The 18017-nt window shown below is 42.7% G+C and overlaps 1 protein-coding gene across 2 annotated transcripts in view; it reads right to left on the bottom strand.

Moving 5' to 3' along the window:
- Positions 1 to 18017, bottom strand: part of LOC130209671 (fibroblast growth factor receptor-like 1) — an 89007-nt gene that overhangs the window by 58060 nt on the left and 12930 nt on the right. For both annotated transcript variants that reach the window (XM_056439441.1, XM_056439442.1), the window contains exon 3: positions 1 to 165. This exon is cut by the window's left edge and continues 108 nt beyond it. In XM_056439441.1, coding sequence (XP_056295416.1) covers positions 1 to 165 — 165 coding nt within the window. The remainder of the gene's footprint in view (positions 166 to 18017) is intronic.

The following is an 18017-nucleotide window of genomic DNA, read 5'->3' as shown; positions in this document are numbered from 1 at the left end:
GCTGGAGCACCCGGAAGCGCGTCCAGCCGCTGTGGATGTTGCGGCCGTCCTTGGTCCACATGATGAGCGGCGGGGGGTCGCCCTGCACGGGGCAGGGCAGCTTCATGGTGCGCCCCAGACGGATGCTCTGCCGGTGGGCCACCCGCTCTGACACCCGGGGTGGACCTGGAGCGTGGGAGAGGGAAGGGAGGGTCATTAAGATGATGGAATAAATAAAGATCTCAAATCAGGTTACAGCAAGTGGAAACAAACAGGTTACTCGAGTGCATGCAAACCTACTATAATGACACCGTTAGTTGTTTTTGGTTCCCAGCAGCAGAAATATAAATATATATAAAAATATATATAATAAATATATATATTTATAAATATAAAAATATAAATGTAATTAAAAACGTATTAATATGGAAGATGTATGTGGTAGTATATATAAATATATTTTGTTTTTTATTTTGTTTATTGTTGTTTTGTTGTTGTTTTATTTTCTTCTTTATTTTATATTAATTTTCTGATTTATTTTGATTTCAATTTAGGATAGGAATTTATAAGCATTTTTTTGCTTCTACCTATACCTTTTCAGTCTTTCTCTTTTGTATATTTTATAGGATAATATTGTATTGTATTTGATTTGATTGACTGAATAAAAAATACAAACAAACAAACAAACAAACAAATATCTAGTTGTCTGGTCTATATCTAGAACTGGGGAGTCCCGAGTAGTTACTTTAGTATAACTAGTGACCAACCATTCTGATCCACATCGGCAGAGTAAAATATGTTCCTGGCTAGGATGATACCAGTCTGTATTTAGGCACATTTTCATAGAGAACTGCAACTTTTAAATGTCAAAGAATAATGAAAAAAAAAGGAATGACTGAATTAATATAAAATAAAGAAGAAAATAAAACAACAAAAAAACAACAATAAACAAAATAAAAAACAAAATATATTTATAGTTGAGATGTTCTATTTTCATACTTGAAAGGGTAAACCTGGACGTGGTAGCCAGTTCAATGCACGGTGCAGAATGTCTTAGTAAGTATGGGTGGCCGCATCTCACCAGCACAGACTGGTCTCACTCTCATCCAGCGTTCATAGCCATAAGGATTCCGTAGGTTTCCTATTAAATCATGAACTGGGACCAACACACACATCTTCCATCTAAGAGGCCGCTTAGTGTTTTCTCCCCGTAGGGACGGTCACGTAACTTGATGTGTGACGAGTAAATCATTTCCTCAACCTGAATAAGCAGTGTTGTTGTCGAAACCTAACTGGGAACTTTCCTGTGAAGACGGTGGTGTATTTTGAAAAGATTGCATGAATATAACGAGCGTTATTACCTTCGCATTCTGAGAATGCGGAAGGTTATGTTTTGATCGCTGTGTATTTATTTATTCATTTATTTGTATGTGTGTTATTCGCATAACTCAAAAAGTATTAAACCGAATCGCATGGAATTTGGTGGGATGATTGGTTATTATCCAGGGACCATTTGATTAGATTTTGGGATGGATCGGGTCAAAGGTCAGTGTCATGAAAAGGTACCAAAAAAGTGGCTGCGGCGAAGGTATGCGCTCTACCGAGTGCCCGTTCTAGTTACCTTCGCATTGAAAATGCGGAAGGTTATGTTTTGATCGCCGTGTATTTATTTATTTGTATGCGTGTTCCTCGCATAACACAAAAAGTTTTAAACCGAATCGCATGAAATTTGGTGGGATGATTGGTTATCATCCGGGGACCATTTGATTCGATTTTGGGATCAATCGGGTCAAAGGTCAAGGTCACGGAAAGGTCAAAATCTTCTTTTTACCATAGCGCGGTCAATTTTTATCCAATTGGCATGCAACTAATGCCAAAATCTTCAGAATTCAATGCCCAAACTTGTGATATGCGAAGGTATGCGCTCTACCGAGTGTCCGTTCTAGTTTGACATGTGGTTGCTGGCTTTCGGAGAGAAACGCGTGAAAAATGAGGAGTAAGATATCCAACGATCTGTTGTGTGAGGAGACGTTGACCAGTGTTTTGAGGGACGGAGGCATTTTGAAATAATCCGGCGTGTAAGCAGCTTCAGGATGCCTCTTCTTCATGCACACGTTGGCAGCTACACTCTTCTTTTCACCATCTCAGAACCAGAGAAGCCTCCCAATATGGCATTTAACGCACAATAATTATCCTTCGACCTTTGAGACGTTTCTAACGGCTTGGCTTCACGTTGACATTTTTATCACAGACAACAATGGAGTCCTCGGGGAGCAAACACAAAGCCGAGCTAATACCAGCCGAGATGCCGCGTCGAGACATAAAATCAGGCGTGACCTTGACCGCGCCAGTAGCCGGTCTACTGTGAAACTGCACACTAGGAAAACAGAGGGAGGCGAGGGAGCCGGCTGATTGACTGGGAAAGGTGGGAGGAAATTGTGGGGAGAAGTACGGGTGAGAGAGAAAGAGAGGAAGGAAGGTAAGAAGAGAAGAAGGGAGGGGTTGAGGGAGAATGGAATTTAAGGGAGTACGTCTGAGGAGAGAAAGGGGATGAAATACAGCCAAATAGGGGAGCGGTACAAAGAAAGACAAACAGGAAGATGGAGAGATGGAAGCAGGAGGAGGTTTAGGAGTTAGCACGGGTCAGTGCAAAGTGAACATCTCTCCTCATTACTCCTCCTGGCTTCAAACAATACCCTCCAAATATAGCAAAAACAACACATGACAGGCCACCGCGTCGCGGACAAAGTGCCCCAATAGACGACAAAAGCCGATTGTATGGAGAAACGTCAGAACCGAGCCGAGCCACCTCTGGGCGGGATTTAAAGGACAAAGGCTGGTTAGATTTGAACAATGTGCCCGATAAAGGCTTATCTCCAAGAATAAATAGGGTCTGATAAAGATTAGAAACATATCAGCTCCAATATAAACATGTGAGTTGAATTTATTGCCCTCTTTTGTCTGGTGCTTTCTTATCACGGCCTGGTACCTTTAAGTTGCCCTTGTGAGAAGAAAAAAAAAGAAAGTGTTTCAAGAAGAGTTGTAGATTTGTACTCTTGAGTTGTTCCATTGAGACCACCGTGGCTTCGCGTGCGGCGGCCTTCCTCAAGGGGCTTCTCAGGCTTCAGAGGAAGACCTCACATCATCGGGCCGCCTCGTCAACTGTCACCGAAACAAAACAAGGAGCGTGATTTATCGCTCCGAGGCGCGGCGGTGGATGTCGGAGGTGAGCGGCGGCGGCGGCGGAGTGGAGTGGAGTCGCGTACGCAAAGCCGATCGTAAAGAAAAGGAGAAGCGCCGACAGGGGTCTCCTCGGCGAGCGCGGGAGGTGGACACAATGATGGATGGACGGAGGGGAAATGTGTGAAAAAGACATTCGTCACACAAAGGGTATTCACAGGAGCCTCTCCTCCTCCTCCTCCTCCTCCTCCTCCTCCCCCCTCCCTCCATCCTCCTCGCTCCTGGATGGGGAATGTGTTCGCTCAGCTGTATGGCTTTCTCATCAGGGGCCCGACAGCTTGCTCCTTCTCTTTTTCAAGCTCCACCTCTTTCTTTCTCGTTTGTTTTTTGTACATCCTGTATATCTCCCTCTATAATCCTCCTTTTCTTTTTTTTCTCCAAGTCCTGTGTCTTTCGTTCTCTCCTCCGTTTGTCCCACCGTCGCTATCTTTTTCCTTCTCTAAATGCCGCGTTCACATTTTCTTTTTCTCTATATTTCTGTCGTCTGCTCTGTTCTTCCTCCGACAGATTGAAATCTCATTCCCTTGAACTCTCACTACTCCCCAGCTACCTCTCTCTCTCTTACCCTTAACCCCTCGCTTCCCAATACTACCTCCACTCCTCCCCTGTCATCACTCCTCTCCTCTCTCTCTATTTTGCTCTCTTACTCCCTGCTCTCTCTCCCTCTTCTCTTTCATCACACTCCTTCCCACCATCCTCTCCGCTCAGTGCAGTTTCCCTTCTTCCTCTCCCGTGTGATTTAATGGTCCCCTGCCCTTTCCAGATCTGCGCGCACACACAACTTCCACGGATTCTTCCCCAGAGGATCGCGAGAGCAAGACCTCGAACTGAACCTCTCAACTTTTTCGACAGTTAACCTCTCATGCGTCTACCCCCCCCCCCCCCTTTCCTTCTCCTACTCCCTCTCTCCCCTATGAAGGGAACACAGAGGAGGTCTCCTCTCCTCACTTCCTCCGTCCCCCTCCTCATCGTCCTCCCCCTTCTTCCACGGTCGATGACCGAAGTAAAGTCTTTTTTAAATCTGTCTCTAGGGGTGAAACTGAAGAGAGTCAAAAAGCTGTTCTTCTCTTTCACGAGACACAAGGTCAGTGTGTGTGTGTGTGTGTGTGTGTCTTTACATTTGTGTGGGTCATTTTTTGCATTAATGCGATGCTACATTTTTGGATGTAAAGCTAAAAACATGCTCGATATCTTTGTGCTGGTGGATCTTTGTATCGTCATGGACTGCCGGTGTCTGCGTGTGTGTGTGTGTGGAAAGGAAAATCAAATAGTTCTTAAACTTTAAACGTTGGTCTGTTGGGTCCGTTTGGGGCTTTACGATGCTCCCTCGCCTGCAACCGGCTCCTCGAGACAATCTAAAGCCCCTTGAAGATTGTTTGTCTGCCTCCAGAGGCACGTCAACACTCTCCGTGCACGCCCTCCCTCTCTTTCTCCTCACGTGCAGGGAGTGTGTAGGTAGGTTGGGGGCGTGCACGTCTGGTATTCTGGAGCCAGCCGATGGGAAAACACAGCCCAGGTCAGAAACCCACTACTCCCACAGAGGCCCAACCCTTCCAGCTCAGAGCTGCACATCCTCTGCAAGGATGGGAGCTGAAGGCCAAATAAAGCAGAGCAGGAATCAGTTCATACATTCTGTTCTTGTCCTGGCTACTCCCAAAAACAACTGCAAATGCACTGCTTGAATTCCATTAAAGGGCACGTTTGACTCTTGGTGAAATATGCTTATTCTTGAGAATTAGATTACAGGATTTATAATACTTTCTTACAATATCTGTCTGTTCAGTATGAAGCAGGAGCCTTAAAACACTCCCCTCAAATACTGCTAACGCTAAATGAAAAATAGTTCTTATAACAGATTTTGTAACACCTGTTATTACTCTATGTCTTACTTTTACATTTTTTAACTAGAGTTCCTATCATTTAGTTGCTTTGGAGGTTGCCAACAGGAATTACAATGCTAGTTAGCTGTGGACTATAACTTGAGTCCTGTTCTTTTGGACAGTTTGTTTACATTTTTTGGCACCAATAAAAGAATGCGGAGTCAGATAGTGGTTTCTGTTTGCAGTGTACCTATCTGTACCTATCTGTACTTATATGTACTTATATGTACCTATCTGTTTCTATCTGTACTTATATGTACCTATCTGTCCCTATCTGTACTTATATGTACCTATCTGTATTTATATGTACCTATCTGTACTTATATGTACCTATCTGTCCCTATCTGTACTTATATGTACCTATCTGTCCCTATCTGTACTTATATGTACCTATCTGTCCCTATCTGTACTTATATGTACCTATCTGTCCCTATCTGTACTTATATGTACCTATCTGTATTTATATGTACCTATCTGTTTCTATCTGTACTTATATGTACCTATCTGTCCCTATCTGTACTTATATGTACCTATCTGTCCCTATCTGTACTTATATGTACCTATCTGTCCCTATCTGTACTTATATGTACCTATCTGTCCCTATCTGTACTTATATGTACCTATCTGTTTCTATCTGTACTTATATGTACCTATCTGTCCCTATCTGTACTTATATGTACCTATCTGTATTTATATGTACCTATCTGTTTCTATCTGTACTTATATGTACCTATCTGTCCCTATCTGTACTTATATGTACCTATCTGTCCCTATCTGTACTTATATGTACCTATCTGTCCCTATCTGTACTTATATGTACCTATCTGTTTCTATCTGTACTTATATGTACCTATCTGTCCCTATCTGTACTTATATGTACCTATCTGTTTCTATCTGTACTTATATGTACCTATCTGTCCCTATCTGTACTTATATGTACCTATCTGTTTCTATCTGTACTTATATGTACCTATCTGTCCCTATCTGTACTTATATGTACCTATCTGTCCCTATCTGTACTTATATGTACCTATCTGTTTCTATCTGTACTTATATGTACCTATCTGTCCCTATCTGTACTTATATGTACCTATCTGTTTCTATCTGTACTTATATGTACCTATCTGTCCCTATCTGTACTTATATGTACCTATCTGTATTTATATGTACCTATCTGTTTCTATCTGTACTTATATGTACCTATCTGTCCCTATCTGTACTTATATGTACCTATCTGTACTTATATGTACCTATCTGTTTCTATCTGTACTTATATGTACCTATCTGTCCCTATCTGTACTTATATGTACCTATCTGTTTCTATCTGTACTTATATGTACCTATCTGTCCCTATCTGTACTTATATGTACCTATCTGTATTTATATGTACCTATCTGTTTCTATCTGTACTTATATGTACCTATCTGTCCCTATCTGTACTTATATGTACCTATCTGTCCCTATCTGTACTTATATGTACCTATCTGTATTTATATGTACCTATCTGTTTCTATCTGTACTTATATGTACCTATCTGTCCCTATCTGTACTTATATGTACCTATCTGTTTCTATCTGTACTTATATGTACCTATCTGTCCCTATCTGTACTTATATGTACCTATCTGTCCCTATCTGTACTTATATGTACCTATCTGTTTCTATCTGTACTTATATGTACCTATCTGTTTCTATCTGTACTTATCTGTACCTATCTGTACTTATATGTACCTATCTGTTTCTATCTGTACTTATCTATACCTATCTGTACTTATATGTACCTATCTGTTTCTATCTGTACTAATCTATACCTATCGATAGCTATATGTACCTATATGTGTACATCTCTGTTCCTATCTTTGATTGGATTACTTTCATACTGAAGCAAGTTGACAGGTTCTGGAGTTATGAGGAGCGTCTTTTGTCTATTATCTCAACGCGGGTTCATGAACATGTGAAGTATTGACCTGGGAAGTGTACTTTAATGATCTAAAAACGTTTGTTCAGATCTGACTGAGTAATGACTCTCTCTCATCGACACTCTCCTCCAGACTTCGGTTCTGGTTCCCGTCGTCACACCAAAGTGTACACCTTTGCCTATTTACACGCTAACTTTAGCGGATAATACAACACGAGTTTAGTTAGAGCATGTGTTTCCTTTGGTTCTCTGCTCTACACACTTCTTGGCATTCTTTGCCAGTTAGCGTCTGAGTTTGTTTAAATCAGAATCGACAATGTTTTTCACAGACATTGAAATGAAGTTGAATTTTCTTGGATGAAAAATAATCAACGCCATAACTTGCTGACAAAGTAGGATTTGTAACGATTTTACATCAGAGAGAGATATATTGATGCCTCCTCTCCTCTTGCCATGGCAACAAAGCATCCAAATACTTTGGCATTTTGAAGTTACAACATTTTTTGTGTGTGCATATTTTGGCGGCGTGCGACAGCCGGGACGCGACGGATTTTTGAGAGCTTGCTTTTGAATGTCTTTAATGTTGCACTGGTCTCAGATTCAGATGCTTCTGCAGAGTCCAACGCAGCGTTAGTGTTGGCAGGGGAGCAAGACTGGAGAGAGAGGGGAGAGCCGAGGAATGCGTTTGATGGAGAGCTGAACAGCGGGACGCAGCGCTGCCGTACAGTACTGCGCACGGCAGAGGTGTCTCTGTGTGTGTCTGTGTGGCTATGTGTCTATGTGTGTATATGTCTATGTGTATGTGTCTATGTGTGTATATTTATTACATTGTTTTATATATATATATTGCAATGATGTATATTCTATTACATTGTTTTATATATATATTGTTAATACTTTCTTCTTTTTTTTGTGTGGATATTGTATAGTTTATTCTCATTCTTATTCTTTTTTTAGTCTGCTACTGCTGTCGGGTGTTTTGCACATAAGAATTTCACGAACCGATTATACTTGTATAAAAGGGGATGTGACAATAAAAACTTGAATTGAATTGAATTGAATATGTCTATGTGTCTGTGTGTCTATGTGTCTATGTGTGTATATGTCTATGTGTGTATGTGTGTGTCTATGTTTGTATGTGTGTCTGTGTGTGTATGTGTGTATGTGTCTATATGTCTATGTGTATGTGTAAGCTATGTGTCTATGTGTGTATGTGTGTATGTGTCTATGTGTCTATGTGTCTATGTGTGTATATGTCTGTGTCTATGTGTCTCTGTGTGTATATGTCTATGTGTGTATATGTCTGTGTGTATGTGTCTGTGTGTATGTGTGTATGTGTCTATGTGTGTATATGTCTGTGTATCTATGTGTGTATGTGTCTTTGTGTATGTGTCTCTTTGGGTCTGTGTGTCTATGTGTGTATGTGTCTATGTGTATGTGTGTCTATGTGTCTGTGTGTCTATATGTCTGTGTTCATGTGTGTGTCTGTGTGTCTAAGTGTATGTGTGTGTGCGTGTCTTTGTGTCTATGTGTGTAAGTGTCTATGTGTATGTGTGTCTATGTGTCTAAGTGTATGTGTGTGTCTTTGTGTCTGTGTGTAAGTGTCTATGTGTATGTGTGTCTATGTGTCTGTGTGTCTATGTGTCTGTGTTCATGTGTGTGTATGTGTGTATATGTCTATGTGTGTATGTGTGTATATGTCTATGTGTGTATGTGTGTATATGTCTATGTGTCTATGTGTGTATATGTCTATGTGTCTGTGTGTCTATGTGTGTATGTGTCTATGTGTCTATGTGTCTGTGTGTCTATGTGTCTGTGTGTCTGTGTTCATGTGTGTGTATGTGTGTATGTGTCAACGACTGTGTCCTCAAGAGGTCTTCATCGTTGTTGAATCAGCTGAGATTGCCTCTGGTGCTTCTGAATAATCAATATAAGAGTCAATAAAACAGCCACGCTTGTCGGTGCTCCCTCGATGTTCCTCAGTGAGTTCAAACTGACCCACATACCCGTGAGTCGGCTATTGACGCAACACTTTCACTAAATCCCTGGAATCCCAAACTGTTATGTTTTTTTATTCTCTTTACAACCCTGAATCCCGTTATCACGTCAATACTCTCTCAAACCATTATCACCAGTGGGATTACGACGTCATGTTTCCATCAAACTGCTGCTGCTGCGACTGATTTGACCCGCAACGTCTCTTCTTGCACACACTCTCACACATCCAGGCCTTTGTTTGGCCCGAGGCAACAGACAGACTGATGGGTACACATTAAGTTGTCTTCTTCCGCTCCGCGCACACACACACACACACACACACACACACACAAACAGATACACTTTCTCGTTCTGACCCAGCCACTCCCACCCCAACAATAGGACAACTGCTGCTTTACTCTGTCCTGACAGCTAACACTAGGCCTGAGGCCGGGGAGGATACACAGACACATCATTGAAGGGCTACATGACACACACACACACACACACACACACACATACAATCTAAGGCTTACACTTGTCTAACACACGCACGCACGCTAAGGAAAATCACACATCGGCCACAAACACTTTGAGGAATCTGCTGAGTGGCTGGTCTGGCAACCTGATCCTCCGAGTGACACACACATACACACACACACACGCACACACGCACGAATAGGTGTGAAACCTTCTGTTAATCCTTTTTTCCTCTTAACCTCTCAATCAGATATTTAAAGGCCTGACAATAGAAATGTGATTTGTTCTCTCGCTCTTCCGTTCTCTCTCTCTTTTTACTTTCCCCACCTCCTCCTCTCGGTCCGCTCCTTTCACGGCAGCTTTACTAATAGCTGGTTGTATTGTTTTACCTTTCCCTTCCTCTGGCTGCTGCACCTGTCTGCTTTCCACTGGTGGAAAAGAAAGAACTTTCCACAACCTGGACTAATCCTTTGAGAATATTTAAACTCAAAGCCTAAATTAAAAACAACACCTCACACACAAAGTTGGATATAACATGACTATATAGTCACGCTGTTCCCTCAAAAAACAAAAGGTGTGTGTTTACATTTAATTTGAATGTGCAGAAACCAGCGGTGTGAGGAGAAGTTCTCCTGTTGGGTTTAGACTTGTCCAGAGCAATACAGTCGCTCAATTTAAGACCTAAAAACTAAAGCAAACAATGAATCATGTAAATGACACGCCCAACCCAAATTAATGGACAAAAGATTTATGAAGACGATTAATTCGACTAGCTCGAGGGAAAAGGAAATCACGGAAACAAGCTGAGCAATATTAAGGCACTATGAAATTAAGATTAAATTGTGTGTCATTACAGAAGATTGCTATTACTGTGTTATTACTATTAGAGCAGTCTTATTTATGATCTCAGTATCTAAACACACTAAAATGCAATTTTTTCTTCAGCGGTCTGCCAGGGAACATGTTGACGAAGCACTGGAAGCAAGTCTCCCCGCCAGGCTGCCCTCCTCTCGACATCTTGGTGAACTGTTGACTCCCGTGTAACAGTATTCACCTTCATGCACCTCCATGGTCGTCCTCCCTCCGGAGTTCATAGACCACGGTTCATTCATACAGAAACATCAAGTGAAAATGCTTTTCAGACCTCCAATTCATGAACGAATATCGACCTGTGACGCTTCCCAAAAAATAAACACTGCGCTGGTTTGATCTGGTGAGGAGAAGACGGAGGATGCCCGGCCATGGGAAAAAGTGAGTGAGGCTTTTGAGGAAAACCGAGACCGAGAACATAAAGTTCTGCTAACCACCAAAAACCGGAGGGCGGTTTGAACCGGGGACATTCTTTAAAAGCTTATAAAGAGCTTTACAGAAGCCGCATCATGCACTTGTGAGAGTGTGTGTGAGCGTAATAACAACTTGTTCTCATTATTTAAATGCAGATTAAGGAAAGTGAAGAAAGGTACAGTAGAAGAAGAAGAAAGTACAGTAGAAGAAGAAGAAGAAGAAAAAGAAGAAGAGTTCCACTTTGAAACTCCGGTCTACTGAGGAAAAGTGAAGAAGAAGAAGAAGAAGAAGAAGAAGAAGAAAAAGAGTTCCACTTTGAAACTCCGGTCTACTGAGGAAAAGTGAAGAAGAAGAAGAAGAGGTGGGGAGGTATAAAGAGAATGATTCCCCACAAACAGCTACCTACTAATATTTGAGGATTTACAGGTGAGCTGCAGAATGAAAAATAAAGTGACATTTTAATGAGTACCTCGGGTAAAAACCGTAAAAGAATCTACTTTGCTTTTCATAACCTTGTGTTGCTTTACAGTCTGTGAGACAAAACAAAAGAAAAAAATATTGACAGAGCGAGAGACATCCTAAACGGTCCATTAACAACTCGCAGTCATGACTTGTTGAAAACCGATCTCGCTCGAGAACCAAGACACCAAATTATTTTTTTTCCCTTTTGCTTGTGATGCGTATTAAAACGTCCCAGCTGTCTCCCGGCATGACAGAGCGTCTCCACAACATCCCCGTGATGAGGTTTGTTCTTACATCACGGATCAGGTTCAATCTCACTGTATACACTTGTTAGATCTCAACTCTCTGACCCATGATGTAAAAAGAGAGGCCTGTCGGATCACATGAGGGGATTTGTTCTCGCAAGATGTTTCGTGTCACCTTGGTCAGATAATACATTATTATTGGCAAAATAGGGATTAGAGCTTCCAGGGATAAAATAAAACTACAAGAAGGAGGGATGGAAAGTGGAAAGAGAAAGTAAAGGTGAGCGGGAAAAAAAAGACTCAATGAACGAGGAAAGCAGGCCAGCTCCGGGCTGAAAGTAGGTCAAAGGCCACAAGTACTACTCGTGTTCAGCGTATGGAGGCTCTGGACGGACTGGGAGCCGACGCTCCACTGTAACACCCTGTTCTGTTTCTCCTGTGTTCCGTGTCTCCTATGTCTCCTCTGTGTCTTCTCTGTCTTAATTGTTTAATTCCCTGCACCTGCCCTCAGCCACTCTTGTCTCGTTACTGTCTGATGTCGTACACCTGTGTTTCCCCCCTATATATTGTGTCAGTCTTTCCCTTGTCTCCTATCGGATTGTCGTCTATAGTGTCCTTTTCCCGTCGTCCGGTCCGTGTTTTTTTTTGTAAACCGTTTTGCCTCATTAAAGAGTGCCTTTTTTTGTTATTCGTATTCCGTCCAGCCTGTCTCTCTGCACCTGAGCCTCACCCCGTCACAAGAACCTGACATCCACAGCCAGTTACAGAGGAGGATGACTGTATTCTCAGTTTACCTTCATCCTGAGTCACTAACGCTTAGGCGCCACATATCGAATCTCAGAAATAAGTAGAACATCTGTGGGGGTTGGCGATGAATGTCGCGGTCGCATCTTTAACTCCAAAATCAAGATTTCAGATAGCAAAATGATCAAGTGTGGTGCTTTGTTTTAAGAGTTAAGTGCTAAACATTTTTTTTTTTAAAGAGAATTATCAGACACGCAGATATGGAAAGAGCTTCCCCGTTTCCCTCGAGCAAACCTTCCCCAGTGACCGTAAAAGTCAACGGCGAAGTCCCTCCCCAACGCGGCGGCAGCGGCAGGTGTCGCGTGTTGTACGTGAGGGATCTGAGGTCGGGGTCCAGATACCCATCCTGTCAAAGTCAGGTTGTAGTGAGCTTCAGTACGCCCAGCGGAGAGCAATGACCCCCTGAACCAAAGTCCAATTCCAGCCACCTGTGTGTATCTCAGCGACATGCCCACTGCAGAACAATCATCTGGATAGCGAGTGTGTGCTGTGTCTTTAGTGTGTGTCTGCAGAGCGCCTCGTGCCGTACAGATAAGGCAAGACGTAGTTGCCTGCGAGATAAGAAACGGTTAACAATCCTGAGTGTGTGTGTGAGAGATTGTTTGTGTGCTGGTGTGTGTGAAGCCAACCGGCGTCCTCGACCGGACTTTTATCAGCCTTTTGGAGGCAGACGCTGTTACTCATTTGCAACAGTGATAGCACGCACATGCACACACACACACACACACACACACACACGTGGTACCACCACCTGCTGTGGTCCACTTCAGTGATAAAGAGGTGCATATTTGCTGAAACTATTGACATAACCCATACAAAGATGGAGACATGGTACAATGGCGGGAAAGAGTCGGGCTTCGTAAACACCTTCATTTATATTTGACTTCCGGGCAGTTAAATAATTGCAGATAAGATATAAAAGGCTTGAATACAAGGAGGTGACCCTGGAAGGCCAGAACAACAAACACCGTTCCTCGTCTGTGCAGCCCTGAAGCTCTACACCCCCCCCCCCCCCCCCGCCCCCACCATTTATTGCGCGGGCGCCTGTCGACGGCACACCGGCTCCGACGCTGCACGTCCTTTGCGTCCGCAGCAGTTAGAGATGTCGCGCTGTATACTCAGATTTACTTGAGTCTGGCATCAAATAAATACATTACATGACATCACATGTCATTGAGCAGACGCTTTTATCCAAAGCGACTTACAATAAGTGCATCAACCTCGAGTACAAACTAAGAACAACAAGAATACAGAAAGTAACATTTCCTCAACATAGTCGAACTACAAAAGTACCATAATAAAAGCTATTTAAGTGCCACTGAAGTGCTAATCTGTGTTTTAATCCAGATATAGTCGGAGAAGGTGTGTTTTGAGTTTCCGGCGGAAGATGTAGAGACTTTCTGCTGTCCTGATGTCAGTGGGGCGCTCGTTCCACCAATCAGGAGCCAGGACAGCAATGTCACGTTGCAATGTGAATGTTGACGAGCGTCGCGCTTCAGGTTACCTCAAAAAACGCGTTCGCTTTACACCCACGTCTGGCAGCGTTTTCAGGCGACGCTTATTGGCTCATCATCTGAAGAAACGTCGCCTTGAGCTCAAATTGGCTTTTATTTCTGTGACTTTGGTTTCCTAGGTTTTTTGGCATCGTAACTTCATTTAATTATGCCTTTACATTCTATAATTAAAGTAAGTACAACTTTATTTGTACGGCACTTTTGAATAAATAATGACAGTAAACAAAAGCAGGAGGAATTGAGGACAACAGTTCAAATGAAGAAACCTATCCTTCACACACACACTCAAGCTGCATGTGATAAGTCAGTATTGTTCTGTCTTCCTCCTCTATGTTCTCCTCCTTTTCCTCTTCTTCCTCCTCCTCCTCCTCCACCTCCTCCACCTGTGTTTTCTGCTTCACTTGGTGGAGAGTCATACATTCCAAGCATGCAGATAACACACACACACACACACACACACATTCCACACCAATCCTCAGCCGTGACTAAGTCCATTTGTTCAGCTCAGGTCACTGTCTCATTTTAGGCTACTTCGTGTGGGTGTGAGTGTGTGTGTGTGTGTGTGTGTCTCGGTGCATGTTCTTAACCTAGATTCCTCCACGGCTCCATGCTGATTGACATCTTAATGTCTCCAAGTCTTACGTAAAAGGAAATTAAAAAGCGCTAATTGACGAAGACAAAAATACAACCGACTTACACAAACGTCAAAGTGGTGACATTAATCTTTTAATAATACAACAGTTAATACACTTACACCGTGTGCACGCAGGTACATTAGTCAAGAGGGGGAGCCCTCTACACAGTTATGTTAAAAGTAAGACTCAGTCCCTCCCTCTGTGATCGATTTGATCGGTTATCAAATCGTTTGATTGCGGAACATTTACGCTCCGTGCATGTTGATAACTAGAATGGGCACTCGGTAGAGCGTATACCTTCGCATATCACAAGATTGGGCATTGAATTATGAACATTTTGGCATTAGTTGCATGCCAATTGGATAAAAATTGTCCGCACTATGGTAAAAAGAAGATTTTGACCTTTTCATGACCTTGACATTGACCTTTGACCCGATCGATCCCAAAATCTAGTCAAATGGTCCCCGGATAATAACCAATCATCCCACCAAATTTCATGCGATTCGGTTTAATACTTTTTGAGTTATGCGAGTAACACGCATACAAATAAATAAATAAATAAATAAATACACGGCTATCAAAACATAACCTTCCGCATTTTCAATGCGAAGGTAAACATGTCTGAGAGCTACTCGGTGGATTAAACCTTATATTTGGGCGGCTTAGTTCTCCCTTCACTGTTACCAGTAGACCCAAAGGCGATGAGCCGTCTCACTTCTACACGCCTGGCACATCGCTGCGTAAAGATTGTCGATTTCAAAATGCTCTAAAAAAAAAGTGGTCAAGTCCAACGAGCTCCACATCAAAAAGGGTGACGGAGAGACTCACAGTCGGACTCCTCATGACCGTACGATGCTTTTGGGAAACAAGGCCCAACTAAAGGTCTGTCAAGAGGCCTGCTTTCACTCACTCAACACTTTATGTGAAGAAGAAGTGCTAATATCCTCTGGTTGAATCATTCCTTTTACAAACTACATGTGTGAAGAGGGCGAGGCAGGAACAGCACCTGAGAAGTGCTGAGTGATAGTGCTGATTGAGACACACACACACACACACACACACACACAATCCCAGAATACAACGTGAAATGAATCAGTCAGCATGTCACTTGTAACACTTGTGTCAGCGTGGACTAATCTCTAGTCTCGTCATGTTGTCTTCATCTTTTGTCCTCGTGTTCCTCTCATCAGTCTGTCGAGATGTGTTCGTCAGGAGCTGGAGACATCCCACGCGTGAGTCGTGATACAGGAGTCTTTGTAAGACTGATGAGGATGTGTGCATTGTAATTATGAAACAAGCAATATTTGTGCAGCAGCGGGGGCGGGGCCTCATGGCCTTCTCATACCTCATAATCTATAAACTGATAATACTGTACAGTTTTTGTTTGACAATCTCAATCTGTAAAGTGAACTATATGTAAAAATACACAGGGCTCTTACACATGTTGACCAATGGATTTCCAGGACTTTTCCAGGACTTTAAACCAAATTTCCATGACCAAACTGCAATCTCGGTATAAACATGAAACAGTTAGAACATGTTGAGCATTGAGAGCGCACGCCGGCTTATATTTTGAGCGTCTTTCTTTAAATAAACATATTAATTATTTCAAACTCGGCGTAAATGAACATGTGATTATAACACATTTCCATGACTTTTCCAAAACTTTTATGATTTAAGTTTTTTCCATGACTTTTCCAGGACTGGAAATGACCATTTTAAAATGTCATGACTTTTCCAGGTTTTCCATGACCGTACGAACCCTGGTTGAGTTGTAATCGAGGTGAGGACATTTCTGTGCAGTATAGGAAATTGTGGATGCGATGCATTGATGCGCATTGTGCTTTCATATTGTTGACAAGTGAATTGTAATTGAATTGTAATTTGTCTGACATGTAGTAGTGAATAAGTATTGAGTATGAATCAAGTAGCTGTCCACTGAAAACCATATATTTGGAGATCTTACATTATTTTGACGAACTGAAGGATGACGTGTTCCTCTGTGGCTGCTCCCTCAGATGAATACACCATACACCCACTAAATTATCTGAAGAGTTCACATTGTCACAAAGGCCTGTTTTTTTTCTCATAAAAAGATACGCAGGTTTAACCTTAACAGGAAGGCTAAAATAAAAACACACGAGCTCCAGGCACCTCAGAATTCGACATACTTTCAACCCCTGAGAGCTACGTACACTACCCAACACTTTACTCTCAATTAAAACTAAATGCGGTAACAGCTGCACTCCTAAACATCCACTGATCTGAGAGCTCCCCACCCCCCACCCACCCCGCCCCCTCTTCTCCATGCTCCACAACGTCTCGCTGGCTTCCCCTAAAAGCTGCGACAGCACAACAGTTAAATCCCAGAAAGCAGCCCGTAAGTACCTTTGTTAATCACGCGTGGAAGAAGAGGCCCGTTGTGTCCCTGTGTGACGACGGTGCCGGCACAACAGAGGGATTACCTCCGGGTAATAAGTACGCTGAGCTGACCGGTGTGATGAAGGGCCATGCAGTGGGAAATAATTAACAGTTAACTGGTCCGCGAGCCTTTCAGCCCGACGTCAGCACTGTCTGGTTACAGGCATTAAGGATTCATGTTATTTCACTGCGGCTGGAACCAATATCTGGAGATACTTTATTTTTCATGAAGATCTAGTCCATGTTTTGCTTTCTACTTTGTGAAAAATGTCAGTTATGCCACTCATGCTATTCTCTGGTGCCTTTTAATGTATTCACAATAATCACACCATAATGCACTGTCTACTTTGGCTGGAATCCTGAAATAGTTGCACCACATTGTGTCAGAGCACACTGGCGAAGGGGTTGTGAACTTTTGGCTTTTGTCCGCCAGCTGGAGTTCTAGCTTAATGCAGACATTTGTGTTACATTAAACCATTTTCAAAGTCGAGTCAAGTCAGTTTTATTTCCCGTGGCCGCGACTCGCTTCAAAGAGCTTTACGATCTGTATATAGAGAACGGGTAAAACAATAGGAAACCTCAAGAACGGTTCCTCTTCCAGTACGGACGGACAAAAAAAAGAAAATTTCCGAGATCTAAAGTGAAGAAACCAGAATGGATTCACAGCAGTTCAATCGACAAATGATACCGCCAAACTAAAAGCACCAGTGGCTTTGATCAAAACACCCTCTCCTCCCACACCTTTAGACTTGTGGAATTTGAGGAGTGAGGGGAGGGTCCCGTTTTGTATGTACAAAAATTGCAACAGTGAATGCCTTCCAAGAGAATGAACACCGTTATCCTCATTGCTAAAGCATCTCTCCTCTCCGTGACGGAAGATTTTCACTCCACCTTCGAGAGTGGACGTTGGGAGCGGCTGTGAACAATCGGCAGGGCAGCACGTTGTAGAAACAAGTTATTTCCTATCTTAACTCGACCCTGAGAGATTTCCACAGTTCTTCACACATTTCACACGATACCTACGAATTTAGAGACAACAAAAACAAGTCTGTGTCTGGCCGCACACAGTCACAGTCACCAGTGTGTATGTCCCCGCCAGAGTTCCCGTCTTCTCGGAGCCCACCCCCACATCTCTCACAGTCCTCTCACATTCCCCCTGCAGTATGGATTCCACATCGA

The sequence above is a fragment of the Pseudoliparis swirei genome, chromosome 19, assembly GCF_029220125.1.
Source record: "Pseudoliparis swirei isolate HS2019 ecotype Mariana Trench chromosome 19, NWPU_hadal_v1, whole genome shotgun sequence".
In the NCBI taxonomy this organism is placed as follows: domain Eukaryota; kingdom Metazoa; phylum Chordata; class Actinopteri; order Perciformes; family Liparidae; genus Pseudoliparis; species Pseudoliparis swirei.
Note: the sequence above shows the minus strand (reverse complement) of the source record. Positions and strands in the feature narration are given on the sequence as shown.